At 47.8% G+C, this 22,059-nt stretch overlaps 1 protein-coding gene across 1 annotated transcript in view; it reads right to left on the bottom strand.

Annotated features, from left to right (window-relative positions):
* Nucleotides 1-902: 902 nt before the first annotated feature.
* The window catches only part of Arhgap26 (Rho GTPase activating protein 26), a 384,395-nt gene continuing 363,238 nt past the window's right edge, over nucleotides 903-22,059 (bottom strand). Inside the window, exons 19-22 of the mRNA XM_036205214.1 lie at nucleotides 21,451-21,561; nucleotides 21,286-21,315; nucleotides 15,866-15,957; nucleotides 903-6,555 (exon numbers count right to left, since the gene is read on the bottom strand). Of these exons, the coding sequence (XP_036061107.1) occupies nucleotides 6,467-6,555; nucleotides 15,866-15,957; nucleotides 21,286-21,315; nucleotides 21,451-21,561 (322 nt within the window). The 3' untranslated portion in view covers nucleotides 903-6,466. The remainder of the gene's footprint in view (nucleotides 6,556-15,865; nucleotides 15,958-21,285; nucleotides 21,316-21,450; nucleotides 21,562-22,059) is intronic.

Here is a 22,059-nt window from a genome sequence, read left to right as displayed (position 1 = left end):
CTTCGCCTGCTTGACTGAGTTCCTGACCTGGCTTCCTTTAATGACCTACTGTGTTGTAAACATGTACACCAAATAAATCCATTCTTCCCCAAGTTGCTTTTGGACTCAGAAATCCTCAGCTCGGAACCAAACATGTCACACATGTAAGGCTTCAAGAGTTGAGTGGTTCTAGAGGACCTGCAAACCCAGCGAGGACGACAGATGTGGGACATTTGTGCTGTTCCCAGAGCTCAACCAAGGCTAAGCTTGGCAGAAGAGGACAACGTGGAGTGCTCACACGTGACCCATACATTCAAATAGCTTCCTCCTTAAATCCTGGCTCCAAAGGAGCATCCCCATCTCTCTCTCCTCCTCAATGTAGGGCAAGCATCTGGTGAGAAGCTTTGCCCTAGGCCCCCAGGTTCCCTTCCTTCAGAGACATCCATGAATCCTTGGAACTTGAGTTAGGACTAGATGTTCACCATAAACCCAGATCCAAAGCCACAACTCAGGACATTACTGGGAGGCCCGAGAAACAAGAACACTCAGTAGCACAGGCAGCCTACTTGGGTTCTGTGTCAAGTTCTAGAAAAGGTTAACTACTCAGAGAAGTGAAGTTTGGAAGGCTCAAACTTACCATGTGTTCCAAGAGATACAATTATTAGTTTTATATGGGATATGACAATGTGAAGCTTAACTATGTGAGAGGCCTGAGTAGCCAACTCAAGGATCGCAGCGTTTGACCTCTTGGCAACTGGAACACAGAACCACTCCCAGCTCATAAAAAGCCAGCCCTGTGGTTGACATTCAGAACTGCTAAGGGCCTAGACTTGTGACCTTTGATCAGTATATAAGTGTGTATTAGAAGAAATTAAGATATGTTGTGTCAAAACTAACCAGAAATTCAAGAAATGAACACATTATCAAATGGAAAAATCATTTAATTCAAGAGTCATACTTCCACTCACTTTATAGAGATTGCCACAGACACAAACCAAACATAAAAAAGCCAAGTTTCAGAGGTGCTTAACAGGAATTGTATTTTCTTTATAGATACGCACAGTGGCACAGAAACACATTTTTTTTTTTAAAGCCTGAACATGGCAAAATGTTGTTGCTTTTTAACAAAAGGAAAATGTTCTATCCTAGCTGCAGGTTACTTTTTAATTACAGAATTTGAGTCTATGCACCAGTCAATATTCAATACTGAAATTTACAACAGTGTGTTACTTATGATTTTTCAAAATATTAAAGTGCCATTTATAAGTACTTTATTGATATTATATCACACAGCACTGTACAGTATACTCAAAGGTAGCTTAAAAGATTAATTAAACATGCAAATAGTTTATTTCCCAAAATATGGACTAAATGTCTTTTAGAGTGCTTTTGAACACTAGCTTAGCATTAGCTATTGGGAATTTATGGGTTTGAGTTTTTAACATGACTTTTAATAAGTCACAAAGGAACACAGCTGCAGATAACTACGTGATAAATATGAACATGGGTTTTAGATGGCACTTCATTTATATCTTTGATCTTTTGCATGGAAATCATCAGCCTCTCATTCCTCTGAGACCCTCCTTCCAAATCTCCAAGGCTGTAAAAGCTTTGGAAGTGCCAGCTCATGAATGTCTACACATGAGGCTGTATGTTTACACATGTAGTTATGTGCTACACACAACACATACACACGAACACATGCACACACAACTTTTAGAATCACTAGATGTATGTTTTCACAGCCACAACGCTGGCCCTGGCATCTTGACCCCCAGGAACACTGTCTTGTCGGAGTTAAGCCTATGGGAACTGTGGTTGTGGGATGGCACAGAATGTCCCAGCCTGGCTGAAGCTACTCCAGGTTACTCAGACATTGAATTAGCCATACTCTGGTCCCCACCAACTACACTAATTTTGACACACTAGTTCTTGACTCATCTTCCATAGTTTAGGACGATGCTCAGTTGTTGCTCTCTAAAACATTCCACCATGAAGGGTATTTTCATTTTGCAGTGTCCTACAGACTTGTGAAAAATTATTAGTTGTGAAATTTTTCCTGTGGTAGTCCCTTTCCACCCCTCACCCCTTCATAAGATATACTGCTCACTCATAAGAGCAGTATCTTAGCACTCTTTAAAGACCTGGGGCTCCTCAATGTGGTTCACTTTTCCCTTTCCAATCCTGGAGCTTTTGTATCTATGCTTTTCTTCCCATGAACACAGGGCTGCCTCTGAGTGACACCTGGAATCTCTGTCTGCTTTGGGAAACTCTTTAAGTTAGACAAGTACCGTGGGCGTCAAAAGGAAGAGAGCTAATTATTACTTGGTGGAGTCTCGTCTCGGGTATGTTGGAGGAATGTGCAAGGCTCATTGCTCTCTTCTTGGCATTTTGATGCTATGCTCACAGACAACCACTAGATCGGCATGGCTGCAGAAATATTTGAGTACAAAAGACATTTTTCAAACACCACTGTGGGGTGTGAGGGGCACCTGGCTGATTAAAGGGCTATGGGGCAGGGCTGTCAACATAAGTGTCAAGTTTGCCAGAAGTGGCAGATAACTCCCTTCACAGACACTGGGGAGATGCCTTTGAGAGTCAGGTATCTAAGCAGATGTGTGGTTCCCTCATCTACTAGGGATGGTGAGTGATAGAGCAAATGTGGGGTGTCAGGGTAGTCTCTGGTGCACCCGGGAGCTCCATGGCTATGAAGCTAGGAGAGCAGCCTTGTCTCTGGAAGCAGATGGCAGAGGATGAAAGGTGTCCACAGCCAGCCGTGAACAGATGATCTCACCATCTTACTCCTTTTCCCCATGCCTTAATAATGGATGCTTCCAGAGCCTCTAAGGCTGAGCAGCAGCTTTTGGTAGAATTGGTACCACCATTTTCAGGAAGAAAATGCAGCTGACAAGGATTTCTCTCTGAGATCCAGGTATGGCACACTCACGTCTGGAGTTGTGGGCAAGTGCCTGCAATTCCCAAGGAACCAGCATGGTTCAGTCCTACCAGCCAGTGCCAGTCTGCAAGGACTTAGGCTAAGTTTGTCTTTGCTTCACTGTAAAAAAGCACCCACAAGCCTTCACATACAGGCTTTAGAAATACTAAAAACTGGCTCCAAGACTTATAGATTACTGAAGGGTCCACTAAATGGAGTTTATTCTTATACACTGGGAGAGAATTTCATCCATTTGGGCAAGTCCTGATTTTCCTTGCTTGGGGACAGGGATTTGAAATCAGCATGGCACTGTTCAGTTAGAGAACTGTGTATCTTGAGGAGGAGTGAAGCCAATCATAATGTCCCCAAATTCAGGTCCCAACCACCTGATCCCAGGGCCTTACAAGAGGAGCTCAATGCTCCAGGGAAACCTTTAGGTGTCCAGTCAATGAACTTCCATTCTGATAACTCACTCCCCACATTCTACCCCAGTTTTCCTTATTCATGGGAGCTGAGGGGCTGTTCAAAGAGCAGAAAGGGTACATTTCACTTCTAATCTCCCAGTTCACTTGGCTCATATTCATCTCCCCAGTTCTTTAGCTGAGGAGGAGGAGGGAGGCCTGGCTGGACAGAGGGAACCAGAGTGACCATCTGTCATAAGCCACACATGGCCTCAGGGAAACTGGAAGGAGGTCAGCCTCAGAGAGCAGCTTCAAACCAAGGCCAGCTCAGGAGAGAGGGATATGTACCCAAGCAGTCATGCTGGGCCCTGACTACAAGAACACCTCACTTACGATGGGGCAGGTGACAATTTAAATCATCAGACATATTAAAAGTATCATGCTGGGCTCTTTCAATGCTACTTGAGTGTGCATGCCCTTCAGGCCCTATTTCCAACCTTGTTCTCAAGCTTCCAGGGAATAGGTTTGGAACCCTGCATCCTCTATTTCTTTTCTTCCTGTTTTCAATCCCTCTTCCCGCCCCCAAACACGGCTGGCTTAGGACTTCAGTACTCCCCTTGCCTCTGCCTTGCAAGTGCTAAGACTACAAGGCATGAGCCATGGCACCCAGCATCCATGGCAGTTCTGAGTCCTCTGTTTGCCTTGCTCTGCTTCCCCAACTGCAGGGCAGAGTCGCCCTTCCTCCTGGCTGAGTTCCTGGGAGACAACAGTACAATCCTGTAGCTGGTAAAGTCAATATAGAGTCACAACAGTCAACTCCTGTTAACATTGCAGGCACTCTAAAAACTGTGATGGTGCAGTCTCGTTTTCCCTCTGCAGCTGCAGGGAATTTGGAGGTGAGAGGGAAGTGCAGACACAGCCACAGGAGGAGTAAAAGCACACCCACAACTAAGAAGCACAGCGCTGCTGGCTTTCTTGTTTTGTTCTTAGCAGAGACACGTTTCCATACTAGCTAGGCTATAGTTATGAAAACCTTAGGGCAGGTGGAAGAAAAGGAGTAATTGTCTCATCTCCTTTTGTCTGGACATCCTGGGGTACCAAGAAATACACCTGAGAAGAACAAACAAAAACGAACAAACACGTCACCCCTTGCCCCACCTTAGGTCCTGAGTGTCACTTTACTATTAGAGGGGAGTTCTTTGAAAATTCATTACCTGAAAACACTCTCTGAACTCTGAAGCCTGAAATCACACATAGATAAAGAAGACTGAGTACAATTAACTTTTCAGGCTTCCTGACAGGAAATCATAGGGAAACATTCTTTCACTGGGCCAGAGAGGGGACATGACCGTGACTCATCAACCCAGCCTCTCTCGCACCCCTTTAAATACACTTGTTCAGCAATCAAAATACTAAATGTAGGGAGCGACTAGCTTAAAGAATATCAAATATAAAACTTTACCATATAATATTTCAAATCATTCTATTTACAAGTTTATCTTAAAAAAAAAAAAAAGCAAAAGATACAGTAATTCAACACAATTCAAGTTTTTCTTTTTTTCCTTATAGAACACTAAGGGAGTCCCAGAGTCCCAGAGCCAAAGACACTCTGGAGCAACACGGCCACCCAAGGGGCTCCTGGAGAGAGGGACCGTTTGTCTGTCCAGAGTCCCCCTAATAAGGGCATTCATCTATGAAGATACCATGATTATGTTCTTTGGAGGTCATGTGATGTTGAAATGTCCATGTGGTCTCCCATGCACAACAGTTAAAACCCAGGGCCTTTTGAGAATTCCCTGTCCTAGAAGACACCCAACCTAGCCCCCAGGCCTCAATATCTGGTGTCTTCCAGATCCTTAATGGTCTATATTAGTCTCATGCCTGGACAACCTAGTTAATGATTCCCTCTTTTCCGGGTGGCAGTGAATACAAATGTCCTTTTAAAATTCAGGCTATAGGTTTGGCCCAAGAGTCATCTCTAAACTCCACAGGACCTCAGTAGCAAAAGCATTCTAGGGAACTGTTTGGGGGTTATTGGCAAAGGCAAAGGCAGGCAGCAGAGGGGTGGGGTGGGGTGGGGGCTGGATGGGACCTGTTAGACGCTTGCCTAGAGGGAGGCAGCATCTTGCCCTCTGAAGCAAGAACTCATTGCATGAAGAACAGAAGTATTGATTATAAGATTTAAACTCAAGAGGTTCTTAGAGTTTGCTCCAAACCTATCCTGATGATGTTGACATTACCAGAAAAGGAACAGTCCTCAGTTGCTATCCTGTCTGCCCCAGAGAGACCACCCTAATGCTCTAATCCTCTGCTTCAGATTGTTAGAAGATCATAAAAAAAAAAAAAAAAAATAAAAAAAAAAAAAAAACCTACCAGAGCTGGTAGAGGGGGTTGTCATACAAAGAGGAGTATTATTTTTGGCTTAGTTTTAAAGTAGGTTGGGTTGCTATAGTTACTAGGTGATGGCAGTGATGGAAGCCTTCAGTGGCAGAGAACGTGAGGGGCATGTGCTTCTCTGCATGAGAGGACTGGACTGAAATCTGCTGACTGTAGGCCAACAGCTGCTCAAGAGATGGTGAGAGATTGGACCTTCCATAAACAGTGCGGCAACCCCTTCATCCTGTGTGCTTGCCGACAGGCCCAGCTGCCTGCAGCACTGTGTCTCTGGGAGAAGGAAGGAGAGAGAAAGGGTGTCTGCTGTAAACAGCAGTCTAGGCAGCCTGCATCTTGGTGCCAGTTTCTTTGCCCTGCCTTGTCCAGCTTAGCACTGCTGCAATTTCTGTATGACTATTCTCATCCTGTTTCCTCTTTCCAGAAGGCTGGAGGTTTGGATGACTGTTGAAAGGAAATCAGGGCTTGCTCTTTAGGGTACTCATGAGAAAACAGCTTTGCAAGCCCTCCTCTAGGTTATCAAAATCAAATGGCCTCCTCTGCTCATTGGCTTTCAATTCTTGCAGCATCACTGTGGTGTCGTCAGCTGAGATGATCGTGGAGAGATGTGACACAAGTTCCCAGATGCATTCATGTTGGCAGGAAGCAACAGTCAGGCTCCCGGCTTTCTCAGTGGCAATGAAAAGTGGCCCACAACCCCAGAATCAGCAGTTGTCATGGAGACCACGTAAAGCTCAGCAGCTCTGCTGGGGGCTCCAGGTTAGAGGAACTCCACGTAGTTCTCTGGGATGAGGCCAGTCTTTCCATTCAGAGTCCCCTCCAACCAGCCAGGCTCCTGAGATGGATGAACTGTACAGGAAGGGGAGAGAGAGAGAGAGAGGGAGTGAGAGGAGATGAGGTCATGGGCAGAGCAAGAGGTGGGTGTGCTATGCATTGGAGGATGTGGGAAGTAAGTTTGGGGAATGAGTACAATTGCTTGTTATGTAATCCCAGGACTGGTTGGAAACAGAGGTCCTTAACCTTTTGTGGGTTGAAACCCTTCTGATAAGGTTGTTCTGAACTCTTCCCACAACTGAAAGGGAAATATTCAGACATTCAAATTTTTACATGCAGTTTCAGGGGCTTTATGAATTTTCTGAAGTTCCTGTTTTAAACTACAGGCAACAGATTTATATTCTTTTAGGTTAGAGGTCAATAGTTGGGATGCCCCACCCACCCGCACACCCACCCATCCACCCACCCTGGCATACAAACAGGCGTATTTGTATTAACCCAGCCTACTCACTATCAGCTATGGACCAAATGGTATGCCCCTGAAGGTTTGCTAAGAACTAGTCTTCACTCATTACCTACTTTGTGTGTTTGTTGTTTTCATCTTTTTGAAAGAGGGTCTCAATCTGTAGTCTAGACTTGAACTCATAGCCACCTTCCTGCTTCAGCATTCTGAGAGCTGCTAGCAGCAGAATGAGCCACCAAGCCCAGCTTGACCTCTCTGCTTTGTTCCTTTAAATCCTCACCACTGCTTTTCCTTACAGATCCTCCCTTCCTGCTGCAGACTCTGAATGCTTCCCTTCTGCTCACCCACACGCCCTTCCTTACTTTTCTTTTCTACACTCGAGACCTTTTCCTTTGCCTATAAACCAGCCTGAAAGCTGTCTGCTTCCTTTACTGCAACTTTTGATTTTTTTTTTTTTTTCAGCATCCACAGACTATAGACCCTGTTCTGTTATGTCACGATCCCTCTCTCTCTGGAAACCACCAATAACGAAGATATGGAGAAATCTGGCTGAGTCTGTGAAGTGCAGCCTAGTGGGAGGGAAGAGAGATGGAATTGGGAGCCTCAGTGATGAGTGTGTATGGGGAGGTGGGGGGGGGTCTTCCTACTTGTGAACCAGCTATACAAGCACAGGTCACTCTGGGGTGGGACAGGGTACTCACTCTAAACGGATTAGGAAACCCCAATTACCCAAGCTTGTTTGGAGAGGATGGTCCCCCCCCCCCCCCCCCCGCCTTTCCTGGGCTAATTAAGTGACTTCCTGAGCTTGTTTTAGAAATGCACTTCCGCCCCACCACTACTGTATAATTCTAGTTTCGGTTTGTAAAGAAAGAAGAACAGAAACTGATGGAGGCCAGCGAGGAGGAAACAAAATCACAGGCTCAGAGACTTGTGGAAGGACGTGTGTGTGTGTGTGTGTGTGTGTGTGTGTGTGTGTGTGTGTGTGTGTGTGTAGGCAGGCATTCCTTAGATAAGGACATGGTCAGACACCTATTAGCTGGCCTCCAAAACTTTGCATAACCTCCTACCATGAGGCCAGGAGAATGAAGCCTAGGCTGACTGTCATTACATTGCTCAGACCCACAGCAAGCACACAGGGAAGAGTCTGCAGCAGTTAGGGTGGCCTGGCCTCTCCAGCTACCACAGGCCTTGCTAGGTAGCCTGTAAGGAACACCAAATAGGCTTGTCCTCTGCCTGGCCACCAGCTGAGGCTGTCAGGGCCATTTCCAGTTCTACACCTCTACAATGATGGCAGAATCTTTTCTGTGGTTTCTGGTGCTAATGGAGACATTGTGAGTGCATCCTGAACTCCCAGGGCAGGTTTGTAAGTGAGGAACTCCCTCCAGGAGAACATGGCCAGGGCCCGGGAGAGGACAGCAAATACAGAGGAAGCCCTTGGTCCACAAGTGTGAGGACTGAGTTCAGCTTGTCAGAAACCACGTGAGAAGCCAGCTGTGGCAGTGCGCACCACTACCCCAGCACGGGGAGGTGGAGACAGGAGGACCCCAGAGCCCGTCCACCAGCCAGTCTGGGCAAGGGCTTAGTATCTGCGCCCACCAAAGCTTCAGGAAACCTTAGATGTTCAGAACCCAAATTAGACCAATTAAACAAGTTCAAAAGAAAAAAACCATCTGACTAAAATAAAGACAACCAAAAGAGCTCTGCCACTCTACAGCAGAGCTGCTGGGCGGATGGCTGGGTCTGCTTCCTTCCCATAGTTGTTCAAATGCATGAGTACTGAGGAGCCTATCTACAAACCTGGGCGGAATTTGCAGACTATGGGAAGGATCCGAGGGAACCAGGAAGACCTAGAGATGTGTCATGGATCTCAGGGGATGAAGCAGCCCTTTAGAGTCTGCTGACTCACTGGAGTCCTTGTGCCAGGGTTCCTTAGAGCTTCCTGCTAGACAAGGCACTAGCCCTACTGTATGCTTACAGAACCTATAGACCCCTGGGCCCTAGGCACCTGCATTTTAACAGGTCTGTAGAAGTTAAAAGCTACGACTTTTCTGGGTCAAAATACCTCTGTTGTAATAAAGGTGGGAGTTAAGAATGAAAATCTAAGTTGTGGTGGGCTGGTGGAGGGGGAGCCCAGATACCCCTCTCCTTCCCACTGTAATCCCATCTCTGGCCTCATACATGACTCGGCTGCAACTCCTTCATAAACAGCATTGTGGACTTGCTTCTACCTGCTCCTCCCACCTCCTGACTTCTGGAAAATTCATACACATCCCACATAGTGTTTATGGGTCCTATTAAGACACTGCTAAAATGCTTTCCTACCTGACTTTTCAATACATTTCAGTTTGTTATCAACTATCTGGCTCAACAACCTTCTCTGCATCATCCATTATGACACAACCCAGCATGTGGAGAGGCTGAGTATCATGGGGGGTGGGGGGAGGTGTCACGTGCTCAGAATTTCAGATTAATTTGCACAGTCATGAAAGTAAAACCAGAATTTGAACCCAGAGTCCAAACCCTCCCCCCAATCTATCCTGCTTTGGTTCAGCAGAAGAAGGTGCTTCTTGGTGGTGTGAACAGGTTGAGCACACGCTACAGAGCAGAGACACTACTGACAGACCCTCCACCTGACTTAGCTTCAACATGAATGCAGAGCGGCTCTGCTGCTCTCCTTACCCACAGAGGAAAAACCGAGGGCCCCAAAGGCTCAGCAGCCTGCCAAGGATTGCACAGCTGGTAGACAGTGGAGGCATACTCCAGGCCTGGGACATCTGACCATGTGACCCACAGTCTGAATTCTGCTTCTGCCTGCCTCAGTATGCTGACTGGTGAGGTGCTCAGTTAGTGATTGGCAGGCTGAACTCTGCCAGTCAGTGTGCTATATACGCACCATGCATTGCCAGGAGCTGCCTGGGTGGCTATCTAGCCCAGTGAAAGCCTAATATAATAAGCTACTACTGACATGGGTCCAACTGCTGTCTTTGCTACAGCCTTAGGTACACCACAGGTCCCTGGCATATTCAGCTCACGTTTTCTTCTCCGCTAATTCACGATGGACAATGGGCAAGTGTGTGACTATGATCTCTAACGGCTGGCTACCCCCAGAGGGAAGAAGCCTCCATTGGAGGAAGTTACAGACCTGTGTGATTAGCAGGCATTTACTCATTACACAAATGTCTTCTGAGCTCCTAGCAGGGGTCAGGCACTGTGTTAGGTTCTTTCGGGGAGCAACAATTTATCAATCAACATAGAGAAAGGAAAAAGGCAGAGGAGGAGGGAGAGGGGAAGGGAAGGGGAAGGAAGGAACTCTGAAAGTTACAACTTTAAGGCTCTCACAGTATCAGCCAGGAGTGCTTAGCACAAATACAAGGCCCTAAGACCCAGAAAAGCTGGGTGTGATCTCAGAACAGTGGTCTGTAAATGCCCTATAACAGGCACAGACTATGGTAACTCCTTGAAGTGTCATAGAAAACATACAAACAACAACAACAACAAATGAGTGGCCATGCTCCAAGAAAACATTAATTACAAAAAGAGGCAGCTGACCAGCAGTTTGTGGTTCCGTCCTCCAAAGCTGTGGTGTATAAAGTGAAGGTCAGAGGTCAGAGGTCAGAGGTCAGGAGGCAGGGCTGGGATGCACAGGGCCTCAGAGGTACCTCGCAGAGCAATAGGAGGCCACTGACATGCTCTAAACAGGGACTCTCATGACGGGACTTGGGAGATCACTCTAGCTTGTATGCCGAGATGGGCTGAGAGGCAAGAGTGATTGGCAGGGCTTGCTAGGCAGCCGGTGGGAACATGCAGGTGACAAGGCAAAACTGGCTGGATGCTGGTGTGGCAGTGCAAAGTAGGGGAGCTGAGACTAGCCTGAAAAGCTCTCGGGTCACCCCACACCTGGGCAGCTCGTGGTATCTCTGGAGAGGATGCTGTCTACCTGCAAGGGACCGGGGACAGCCTGGCTTGGCAATGATGCTTCGTTGTATACCACAATGAAAGAATCTAGCTCATCTCAAATGTGTGTGTGTGCGCTCTCACAGGCACACACATGTGCATGGATGTGTGTGCACACACATGCCTGTGTGTGTAGAAGCCAGAGGCCAGTACTGGCATCTTCCTCTGCTGTTCTCTACCTTATTTCTTGAGACAGGGCCTCTCCTTGAACCTGAAACCCACGGATTTGGCTACAGTGGATGCTAGCAAGCTCTAGAGACCCTCCTGTCTCTGCCTGCCCAGCACTGTGATTGCAGGGACATTACTGCACCCGGCCTTTGACAAAGGTACTAGGGGAGGGACTCAGGTCCTCATGTCCACATAGCAAGCATGTTAACCTACAGATCTGTCTTCCAGATCCTCATCTCAAAACTTGAAAAGAGTATCCCAAGAACCCAATTTTTGCAACTGCCATGTGAATTTTCTAGGTATCACAAATCGCACTGCTTCTGGGTGACTAATGTTCCTGAGAACACAAATTACTTCCAGTTACTGTCTGAGGTGCTCCTAGCGGGATGGACAGTTTCCTGGTAGATTGGCAAGAGCTAACACTGGAGACATTTCCCAGTACTGCACATCAACCTCTGCTACATAGAGTCTAGGAGCTGACTAAGCAGCTGCCCCAGAGTCGAAGTTTGGGCCCCTGGAATCCAAGGCGGAGAGATCAATGGTTACAAAACAGCAGACTTTCACCCCCCCCACACACCCTTCCCTTCTCTTCCTTATTCCACACACACACACACACACACACACACACACACACACACACACACACACGACAATAGCTTACATATTCAAAAGCTGTCAGTAGGAAGCTTTAACCTGACAGCTGCAGTGAGCATCCAGGTTACACAGGCTTTACCTTATCTCTGCAGAGTCAATATAGAAGGGAATAGTCAGAAAAGGCCACTTCTCCATCTAACATGTTAATTATTTTCTTCTACACTGCCTAATTTCTCCGACAGAATAGAAGTAGATTTTTCCTCTAGGATAGAACCTGGTGAAATATTACCAGGCAAAACAGCCTAGAAAGTGGGTTAGCATTTCTGTCAGGGGCCAGGAATACAGCTCAAAGGACAAGACACTTGCTGTGTAAGCCTGATGACTAGGGTTCGATCCCCAGAACCTAAGTTAAAAGCCAAGGCGGTAGTGTGCTTCTGAAATCCCAGAACTCCTATGGTAAGCTGGGAGCCAGAGGGAGAACTGGCTGGAAGCTAGACTGGCATCTGCAGCACACGGGAGAAACAAGAGAGACCCTACATCACAAAAAGGTTGAAGGAACTGACTCCAGAAATGTTCTCCAGGGGCACAGGTGAGCCAGCCCTGAGGGTGTGAGGAGGACGTGATTGCTACCACCTCCCTTGTCTGTGGTGTAGTAGTGGGGGCGAGGGAAAGACGTCCTCCCCCCTGCCTCTACCACCTGCCGCTATTGAGGGAGCTGACCCTCCCCTTCATCAGCTGCAGCACTTGGGCAGGCAGCCCTGCTCCTCACCTGGGCAGCACAGTAGAGCTGACCTGTTGGCGGACACATGGGTGAGCTGGCCCTGAGGGTGTGAGAGTGGTATAGTTGGCCACACCCCCCTCATCTGCCATGTGATGGTGAGGGTGAGGGAAAGATGCCCTCCCTACTTTGCTCCTACCACCTGCGATGGGTGAGGGAGCCGACCCTCTCCCTTACCAGCTGCAGCACTTGGGAAAGTACGCCTGGCACCTCACCTGGGCAGCACAGGTAGAGCTGACCCTACTGACAGGCTATGGGTGAACCGGCCTGAGAATGAGCTTGGGAGATCTGGCCCTGCCCCTCATCTGCCATATGGTGGTGTGGGTGGAGGAGAGATGCCCTCCCCATCTCCTGCACCTCTCCACTTGTGGCAGGTGGGAGAGCTTGCCCTGAGGTCATACGAGTGGGAGAGTTGGCCCTGCCCCTCACCAGCTGCAGCACCTGGGAGAGTGGCCCCTGCACCTTGCCTGGGCAGCACAGTAGAGCTGGCCCTGATAGCCCAGGTGTGGGAGAACCGACCCTGAAGGAGTAAAAGCAGGAGAACTGGCCCCGCCCCCTGCCCCCTGCTGCCAGGGGTGAACTAGCCAGGGCAATGCTGGAGAGCTCACTCTGGTGGTGAGGACAAGGGAGAGCTGGTGGGCTCATCAACCCTGCAACCAGGGTTATGAGTTGGCCCACCCCAACATCCATCCCATGTGTGATCTGCTGGAGCACATGAAGGAGCCTGTGCCGCAGTTCCAAAGCTGCAGGATCTCCATGACACAGGGCGACAACAGGATGTCCAAGACAAGTCCCAGTGAGGGCCCAGTATCGATAGCGTAGCAGAAGCCAGAGGCCTCGAACCAGACCAATGACGTTTTGCAATGAACACTTGCAAGTAAAGATAAGTGGATAAAAAGGTCTACTGCATGACTCACTGTATCACACTGCAGCTTCCACGATGAGACTGATTTTTCCTATTTCCTCTTAAATTTTATTTTATTTTGTGGGAGGAGGTTGCAAGGGCAGAGGGTGGGTACAAAGGGATGGGAAATGAACCCTGGAGGTCACAGGACTGCATGGGAAGGGAACCAGACTTCCTGCTTGCTACATGTACCTGTCTTTAGAGGGATTGTGAAGGTTACCTACCTGGTGGGAGTCGCTGGGAAAGGAAGGCAAGTCAAACTCAGGGGTGGGCGGTGTTGGCCTGACTTTTTCTTGCTGTTCACTACTTGTTATTTCAAAAATGAAAGAGGAGGGGATGCAGAGTAGTACGAGCTCCTTGTAAAAATAGTCTGGCATTTCCTCACACAGTAAATCTAGAGTTACTAGTGACCCAGCAATCCCCGGACAACTTATCTTTTAAAAACACTCAAACACGAATGTCAACAGAATATCATTCTTAACAGTGAGATAGTGACAAAAGCTATCCCGTCATTAACTGGTGGATGTCTAAGTAAACTGTGGTACAGCCATACAATGAAATACTACTTGGCCATAAAAAGGAATAAAGTGCAGATACACGTAACAACATGGATTAACTTTGAAAAACATCATTTAAAAAAAAAGAGAGAGAAAATACAAAGACCACAAACTATGTAGTTCTATTTGCGTGAAATATCCAAAGTTTAGGGGTCAAGCATCATGATTACTAAAGGGTATGGGATTCATGTTGTGTGGTTTGGGGGTGTGTGTGGGAGGGGGTGTGATACCCTGGAATTAGATAGTGGCGAGAGTTGTTTAACTCTGAATACACTACTCACCCATGTCAGGAGCACAGCTGCCCCAGTAGTGACCCCCTCCTCACTTGTCTGTCGGGGGAAGCTGTGCCATGTTATTCCAGCTGGTCTGGGCAGGGCACACTCACCACGACACGGTTTGGGACAGTCTTCAGCAGACCCACTGTGCATGCTGGTCTGCCAGATGTGCAAGCACCAGCTGCTGACAGGAGTGTCGCACTAGCTATTTTACGTGCTCTGATTGCAAAGCACCAGAAGACAGTCAACAGAGCCAAAGCTCCAGCGTGGTGCTCTGGACTCAGGAAAGCATGGAAGTGGACCACAGCCTCATCAGGACACATGCAGTTTCAAATTTGTCCCAGTTGCTGCTGGCCCAGGAGGTTCCAGGCTGGAAATCTCCCTGCATTGTATGCTGCGTTTCCCACTATGTCTACTCAAGCCTGACTACTAGGTGGGCAGAATGCAGGGTGTGGGAAACACCTGGTGCCAGGCACTCTGGATGTGACGACAGGTTCCAAAGACATAAACAGTGCCTACAGCTAGCTGATAGACAGTTCATCAGGCTGGGCTATGCTAGCCAGAAAGGACCTGCCATCCTTGTTAATGGACTGCAGTGCCATGGTCTTTTTCTAAGATGGACACAAGCTCTTGACAATATAAGGATGGCATATTGAATACCTCCTATTCTTCAAGTATTATTTTATACCCACAATTTATGTTAGCTTGATGTCATTTTACCACACCCTGCAAAGTAGGTGTGTTATTGGCTGTGACAGAGAAGAGAACCAGGGCACAGAGAAGTGATGTCGTCACCCCTTGAGGTCACATCAGAACAAGTGGTCAGACTGGGACACGCCCTGTGACCTGGCTCTAGGGTCAGGCATTCCTGTGCTGTGTAGGCATCTCAGCTGCCCTATACTTCTGCTGCTTCTCAGTCACATGGGGAGAGGGAGGTCTAGGGCCAGGCAGGGGTGCTCAGTCAGATTGGTGTGACCTTTGCCTTCACTGCACCTAAGGCAAGGGGTAGCCAGAACACATATCTGGGTTCTGGAAATAGGCTGCTGCCTTTTTGTCTTCCTTTGAAGCAAACAGAAATAACTGCTTTTAACCCTGAAGGAGAACTTTACCCAAGGAAAACAGCTATCACAGAAACTTGGTGTTTGCACAGGGGTCCAGATTTTTCTCTTAGGTAAATAATTATGCCAAACCACAGCTTCACTTCTCATTATAAAATATGTTTCTAGGGAGGAAGACAGAAAAGAAATGGGATAATGGTGCACCAAACAGATCCGGACCACAGTTTTATGGAGTGCCACAATACATTCTTGCACCTGGATGCCACAGCAGTCCGCTGCTGGGGTGTGATGTCACATGAGGGAATCTGTTCTGTGCTCACAAGTTCAAGGGAGGAGGAAGAACAGAAAGAGGTTTACTGGTCACCTGGCTGTCTGGGGCATGAGCCTTGCCTGCTGAAAACAATGCAGGCCCAGATTCCCCCGTCTCTGACCATCTAGTGCACAAATGTGGAATACCAAGGCCAGGTACAATCTCACTCAGAGTTCCAAACATCTCAGTGACCAGGTGTCGATGTGGGTCTACCCAAGGTAATGCCTCCAGAAGTCTGACTTGGGGGAAAGACTCCCCCTACCCCAGGTAGGAACTTCCTTCATCTGCTTTCCCTCCATTTTTGTGAGATGATGGGGAACTCACCGTTATCGAAGATGGTGCCTGCTGTGAACGAAAGCTCAGAGTCGTGTTCGGCTTTGCAGGCATACAAGGCCTTTGCCTTCCGGAACGGTGTGCTGTGTAGAAAGGGGAGTTTATTTAACATTGCTTTCAACCCCCAAAACCAGAGAGTTCATCTTTTTTCTTCCTTTTTCTTGCAAGCCACCTAGTCTTCCCCTCCTGGGAAGAGTCTGGACAAGGCGGCCAGATGGCCAAGCAGGAGGTGAGGAAGTTGTAGAGGCCACAGGAGAGAATGGAGTAAGAGTCAGGAAAAGGCCACACTCTAAGAAGCCACAATGCTCCAAGGTCATCTTGTGCCCCAGAGAAACTCTACCTGGGAATTACAACAGCTGGGCCTGGGAGAGGAGGGAGGAGCTTTCACAGACAGAGTGCTGGGGGTAGGAAGGGGTCACAGGGCTCTGTAGAATATTCCCAACAGTTACTCTTGGAAGCTGGCAAAAACCCAGTGAATCCAACAGAAACTCCAGCAGAGCCAGGTTTCAGCCCAGGCGGGGGCGGCCGTGAGTTCCCCCAGATGTTCTCCATTGCTGGTGGGGCAGCATTCCAGAGCTGGAACTCTTCGGCCCCCAGGGCAGGCAAGGATGGAGGAGGAGTGTGAGGTAGTGTGTGAGTACACGTGTGTGCACCAGTGTGGGAGTTTGCAGAGGAGGGGGAAGAAGGGAGGGACAGAGGTTGAGTTTGTGTTCTGTTTGGGGTTCTCTTGTTCAATGAATATTGACAGTTCTCTCTCCATGTTATCAGAATGCCCTGGAGGGCATTTAAATGTCCCATCAAGTTGCATATAGAACTCTAAGCGACAGAATTGAAACTGAAGTGTTTGTATGTCACTTTCCAAGTGATTATTACACCCAGCCAGAGTGGAGGCTGGCACATTTTTGTGGTACCAGGGCCAATCTTTGAGCTCTTGAAGGCATGCGGTCTCTGTTGTAACTACTTTATGCTGCATTGCTGCACACAGCAGCCAGGGACAACATGGAAACAAACCAGTGAGGCTGTGTTCCAGTAAAAAGTTATCAACCAAAACGTAGGGGCAGAGTTTGACTATCACAGGCCATAAGGTGCAAGCCTGTGTGTCTTCACGGTCATTTGTGAGAACAGGGTAATTTCACTCTTTCTGTCAAGTTTGACGTGTGCACCTGACTGTTCTCAGCAGTCTGTAGATTTTTCAATGGTCAAAATGAAACCTGTCAAAAGGGCTGGTCTTTATTTGCCACAAGTGACTTTCTCTCTCCAAGTCATCTGAGGGAGTACACTTTGGAACTTAGAAGCACAAGTTTTAAAAAGCCACCGTCAAGAGATGTCTCATTGAGTTTCTTTTCACTTGGCAATCTGAGAGCCTCATGGAACTGGTAATGCCCCAGCTCCTGAGCTGCATGGATTTCTAGTGGCTGAAGAGGGGTCTGGTCTCAGATGAGGTGGAGTGTCTTGGGTCTGCTGAAACTGCTATTGCTTAGGGATACCGAGTGCAAGGACTCACTGGGGAGGACTAGCCATGGATGATGGCAAATGAGAGTGGGCCATTCCTTCCAGTCTTGGGTCCGTGAAAATGGAAAGACATACAGTAGAAAGAGTCTGATGTAGAGGAGGGTGAGCAGAGTCGGTGGTTATCCAGAGTATGTAGCCAGGGAAATAACAGTTTCCTGTAGCTCTCGCTGGTTTTCTCATAGCCACGGGAGGGATGATGTTGGGAAAGGGGAAGAAAATAATACAGGGACACTGGGGAGGAGGGAGAAAAGCCTCTGGTTTTCATCAGTTTGGCTGGAAATCAGCTCTCCCAGTCTAATCTCAGTAAACAATAAATGTGTATGTTGGCTGGCAAGGGCCCAGCAGTCAATGTATAGCTCTTCACAGTAGACAAAAAGTGCACTTCTCTCCCCAACTCCTGCCCTGACCATGGGTAGAGAGCAGCCAGGAGGCCGTGAAAGGGGCTAAAATAAGCAAGCATTACACTGTCAAGCCTGGGAAGCCTCGCACAACATGCAGGGTAGAAGGAGAATCCAGGCCAGGGGAGCCAAGGTTGAGAGCAGGGCTGCGTCTGAGGACACAGCAGCACAGGTAGGCACAGTGTGAAGAGACCAGAGAGGGCAACGTTTCTCTGGATGCGGTTTTCCTAGAGGTTACTTATTAACCTTATTAAATAACGGTAACAGGACAGAACAGGAGCTGCCCAGGAAATCAGTAGGACTGTCTGGCAAGCAGACAGCAGGGACCATGGTCTCTATTACCCACAACTATTAGTAGAAGGGATTAACTTTCCACCAATATTAAAATCTTGCAATTTAGTGATGAAATGCCAAGAAAACAGTGCATTAAAAGTAAAGATGAAGGTCATGAGAGTCTGTTTTTCCTAAAAGGTAATTGACAGCTGATGGGAGGATCTTTCCCCGACTGTCTAATGGTGTACAGAAAATAGAGGACGATGCAAAAGCGGGGGACTTGTGTATGTTTGCATACACACACGCACACACTTGTAGTGCTGGGATGAAGCGTAGGGTGCCATGGATATTGAAAACAAACACCAATCTGCACCTCTAGCCTTAGAGGCCATGCTTTTAAAGGAGGTTGCTCCCATTCCCCAGAAGGTAGGTCACCAGAAAGTAAGGGACACATAGTCAAATCTGAATTTCATATAAATAATGTATCCTTTTTATATACACACACACACTAAGAAATGTCTTTTTAATTTATCTTCAATTCAAATTTAACTGAGTAGGCTGGATTTTTATTTGGTTTGCGTATCTGCCAACTCTAAGTGGGGAAGTCATGTCCTGTTAAAAGTCTGCCATTGCTCTACGCCTAATACCTGACAGCTCCTTCTGAAAGTTTCTAAGGCATCTGCTTTATGAAAAGGGCTCCCACCAAAGCAGAGAGATCCCGGTGACTAAAGGTTTGGGCTGGGAAGCTTGGGTTGTGACTGAAGCCAGCACTTGGTTGTTGGGCTCTCTACTCGGCAACTGCACACAGCTGGGGGAGGTTTTAGCAGTTCCCACCCCAGCATTCTTTAGCTCTCAGCTGGGCCTTCAAGGGCACGAACAACTCTGGAACCTTCTGCTGGTTCACTTTTAATTTTTGCCTCTGAGCATGGAACGAGGCCAGGAAAACACTCAGAGGAATTTCCCTCAAATGCCCTTGCAAGCTTTGCAGAATGACAACCCACTCTCTGTGGAGCGTGCTACTGGAGGAGGAGCCAGCCTGTGGTGACTTGATCATGAATGCAGTTTCCCAGGGCCCAAGTGCAAATACAAGTTAGGGGTCCAATGTGGGGGCTTCTTGGAAAGTGGATGGACAAACAGAACAAGCAAGGGCAAATGCCAAAGGGGCTTCCTCCAGTGCCTATCTCTTCTGTACTGTAAAAGGCACCTTTACTTCTGAGCTTGGAACAAGCAGCTCAAAAAGTAGACTGCATGGAGAGAAGAAGCCACCTAGCCCATAGGTCTCTAGGACCCCTAATTAGGGCTCATTCGGAATCTGTTGTTAAAAGCTTTGCCAGAGGGAAGACATGTGAGGTTTTATGTTCTGCCAGTCAATCTGGAGAAAGGCACCACCAGACCTGAACAATGGATGGACCCCTCACCTCTTGTTATACACTGTAACCGCCGTTAGGGACCATAACTCATCTCTGGTCTACCAGTGGGCTGCCTTTCCAGCAGGGTTCTGATCTGTGCTAATCTTAGCACAAACATGTAACTCAGGGACATCTGATTTCAAGCCCTACTGTGGCTTACCTATTTCAAAATGACAGACTCCTTAAGGATTGTGGGACATCATCACAATAGTGCTCTTTTAACAGATGCCAGAGGGGGCAGTACTGAGTAACTATTTACTTGTGTCTCAGCTAGCCCCATTCCCCTAATGCCCAAGACTATTTAGTAAATAAATGAGGCATGGTAGCTGTTCCCTCAAGGTCCTTGTGGGTCAATGAGGGACCTATCTGGAATAATTATGGTTTCTGGTGTGCTAGAGAGTAAATGTCTCCTAAAGTGCCTAGCAAGTTGCCTAAGAAATAACTCACAAATAGTTTAAAGTGTTAAGAAACAGGATCTAATTTTTACTTTATCTATGGGGTGAGGACAAAACAATACACTGCCCCCGCCACCTTTGCCATCATCTAGAACTAAACTAGGTGGAAAGCAGAGCTGAGGGCTGGGATGGCACAGAAACTTATCTGGGGCTGCCCAGGTCTTTAGAATCAAAATGCCGGGCAGATGGCAAGAACTCATGGCTCTCATTCAATGAAGTGACCATTCTCTTTTTCCACAGTGTGCTTCAGGCCACTTCCCTTCTCGTTTTCATCTGGGTATAGAATGACACAACTGATGTTGCCTAAAGGGAAAGAAGTCATGCGCCTGCATAGAGAGAGAGCACGGCTTTCCTGCACGGTGAGAGTCAGCTGTATAAAGGAGGTGGCCCTCGCTGATGGATCCACACCTAAGGAGAAAGGGCAGTATGCAAAAATCCTGCCCAAATCAAGAATGCCTGTGATGCTTCTACCTGGACCCTGCGCTTTGGCTTGCTGAAGGCAGAGGCCGGGTCTGAGAGCTGCCCAGCGAGGGCCCCAACAGCAGAGGGAAGTCTGCAGGGTCTTTCCTCCATCCTTGCCTGGATTGGAGGAGTTTCTTTTCTACAGAGAACTCAAGAGCAAACCCGTGGCACTTAGCTGTGGAGCTCTCTAAGACAGGACAGAGGCATGGTCTTCTGGGAGAAGAACTAGGTTAAGCCACTCACCCTAAAAAAAAAACAAAACAAAACGTGGTACCCGTTTCCATGTGCACTCAGAGTCAGAGTTCATGCTCTACAGAGACCGAAGTAGGCTGGGAGGCCAGGAGATTCCTGGAGTACATGGGGTGAAGGGTAGGAAGGCAGAAGCCCTGAGCAATCTAAAGAGCAAGTGCTTCATGTCTCAGTCTTTTAGCCTGTGTTATATTCTCCTCTCACTCCGCGGATTTGGTCTGTGACTAGATGTCAGTGCTCAAGGCTATTGGCCCGACCCACAAGCAAATGCTGCCAGATATTACCTGATAAACATGTGACAAGGAAAGACGTGTGTGTGTGTGTGTGTGTGTGTGTGTGTGTGTGTGTGTGTGTGTGTATCAACACTGCTCCCTAGGATATTGTCTTCAACCAAAACATAGAGAGCCCACATGATTCCGAAAATAATTCAACACAGGAGTGCTGTTTTTGGAGAACCCCATTTCCCAAATCCAAGCACCAGATTAATTCAGAAATGTGGTTAAGGGTTAGAAAGAGTATTAAAAATGCCATGCAAGGCCATGCGTATTGTGCCTCTTGGCTTGGTTTCTTAGGATGGAATCATATGAGAGCAGAGGAGGCCCTGACCAGCTCTGCATGAACGGGAACAGGTCAGTCACCATCCGTGGTTTTACCTGGAGTCTTCACGAACTGCTTCTTCTGGCCTGTCAAAAAGCAAGTGCAGGTTTGGATGGCAGGGAACAAAGTTGACGAGGAGGCTGAACACTGCATGAAGAGAGGACCAAGCCAATGAGAGAACAACAGCAGCAACAGAAAATCAAACCAACCCTGCAACAGACCTGATGGGGGATGAGTCGCTGGACGTGGATGAGGTGGGCATAGGGCTGGATGGCGCCGAGAACATGGGCCATGATGGCGAGAGGGGTGAAGTTGGGCTTGGATTCGGGGGGCTGCAAGACATAACAACCAGAAAACTCATCAGCACACAGGGAAACCACAACAGGAGCACAGGAGGTTCATGGGAGGCCAAATGACAGGGCGCTGCAGCAGAACACAGGAACACCAAGGGCCAAAGGCATCTGCCTGATCTCCATGCTCCAGGTTGGTCCTTTGCATCTTCCAAGGAGTGTATTTACCTGATGTCTGGATACACAAACATGCCCTTTCACCCCATCTCACAAGGGCTTTCTAGGTGACTCAAGCTTCTCCATTATCTATTGTACCACTGGCCACTGGTGAACATGCGTTGGACCCACATACATGAATCTGCACCTCTGTGTTTTGTTGCTTGCTCTGTTACACACTGACCTCACAGCCAGCCTTTAGCCTTTACTGTTGCGTGCTTTTAAAGTTACATCTCAGCAGAAATGAATATTTTTTTCTAGGCCACAAAGGCCATTCAGCCAGAAAACAATTTCCTGTTTACATTTTTAACTACATGGGCTGTG

This window comes from Onychomys torridus, chromosome 13, assembly GCF_903995425.1.
Source record: "Onychomys torridus chromosome 13, mOncTor1.1, whole genome shotgun sequence".
In the NCBI taxonomy this organism is placed as follows: domain Eukaryota; kingdom Metazoa; phylum Chordata; class Mammalia; order Rodentia; family Cricetidae; genus Onychomys; species Onychomys torridus.
This window is presented reverse-complemented; position numbering and strand designations above follow the sequence as displayed.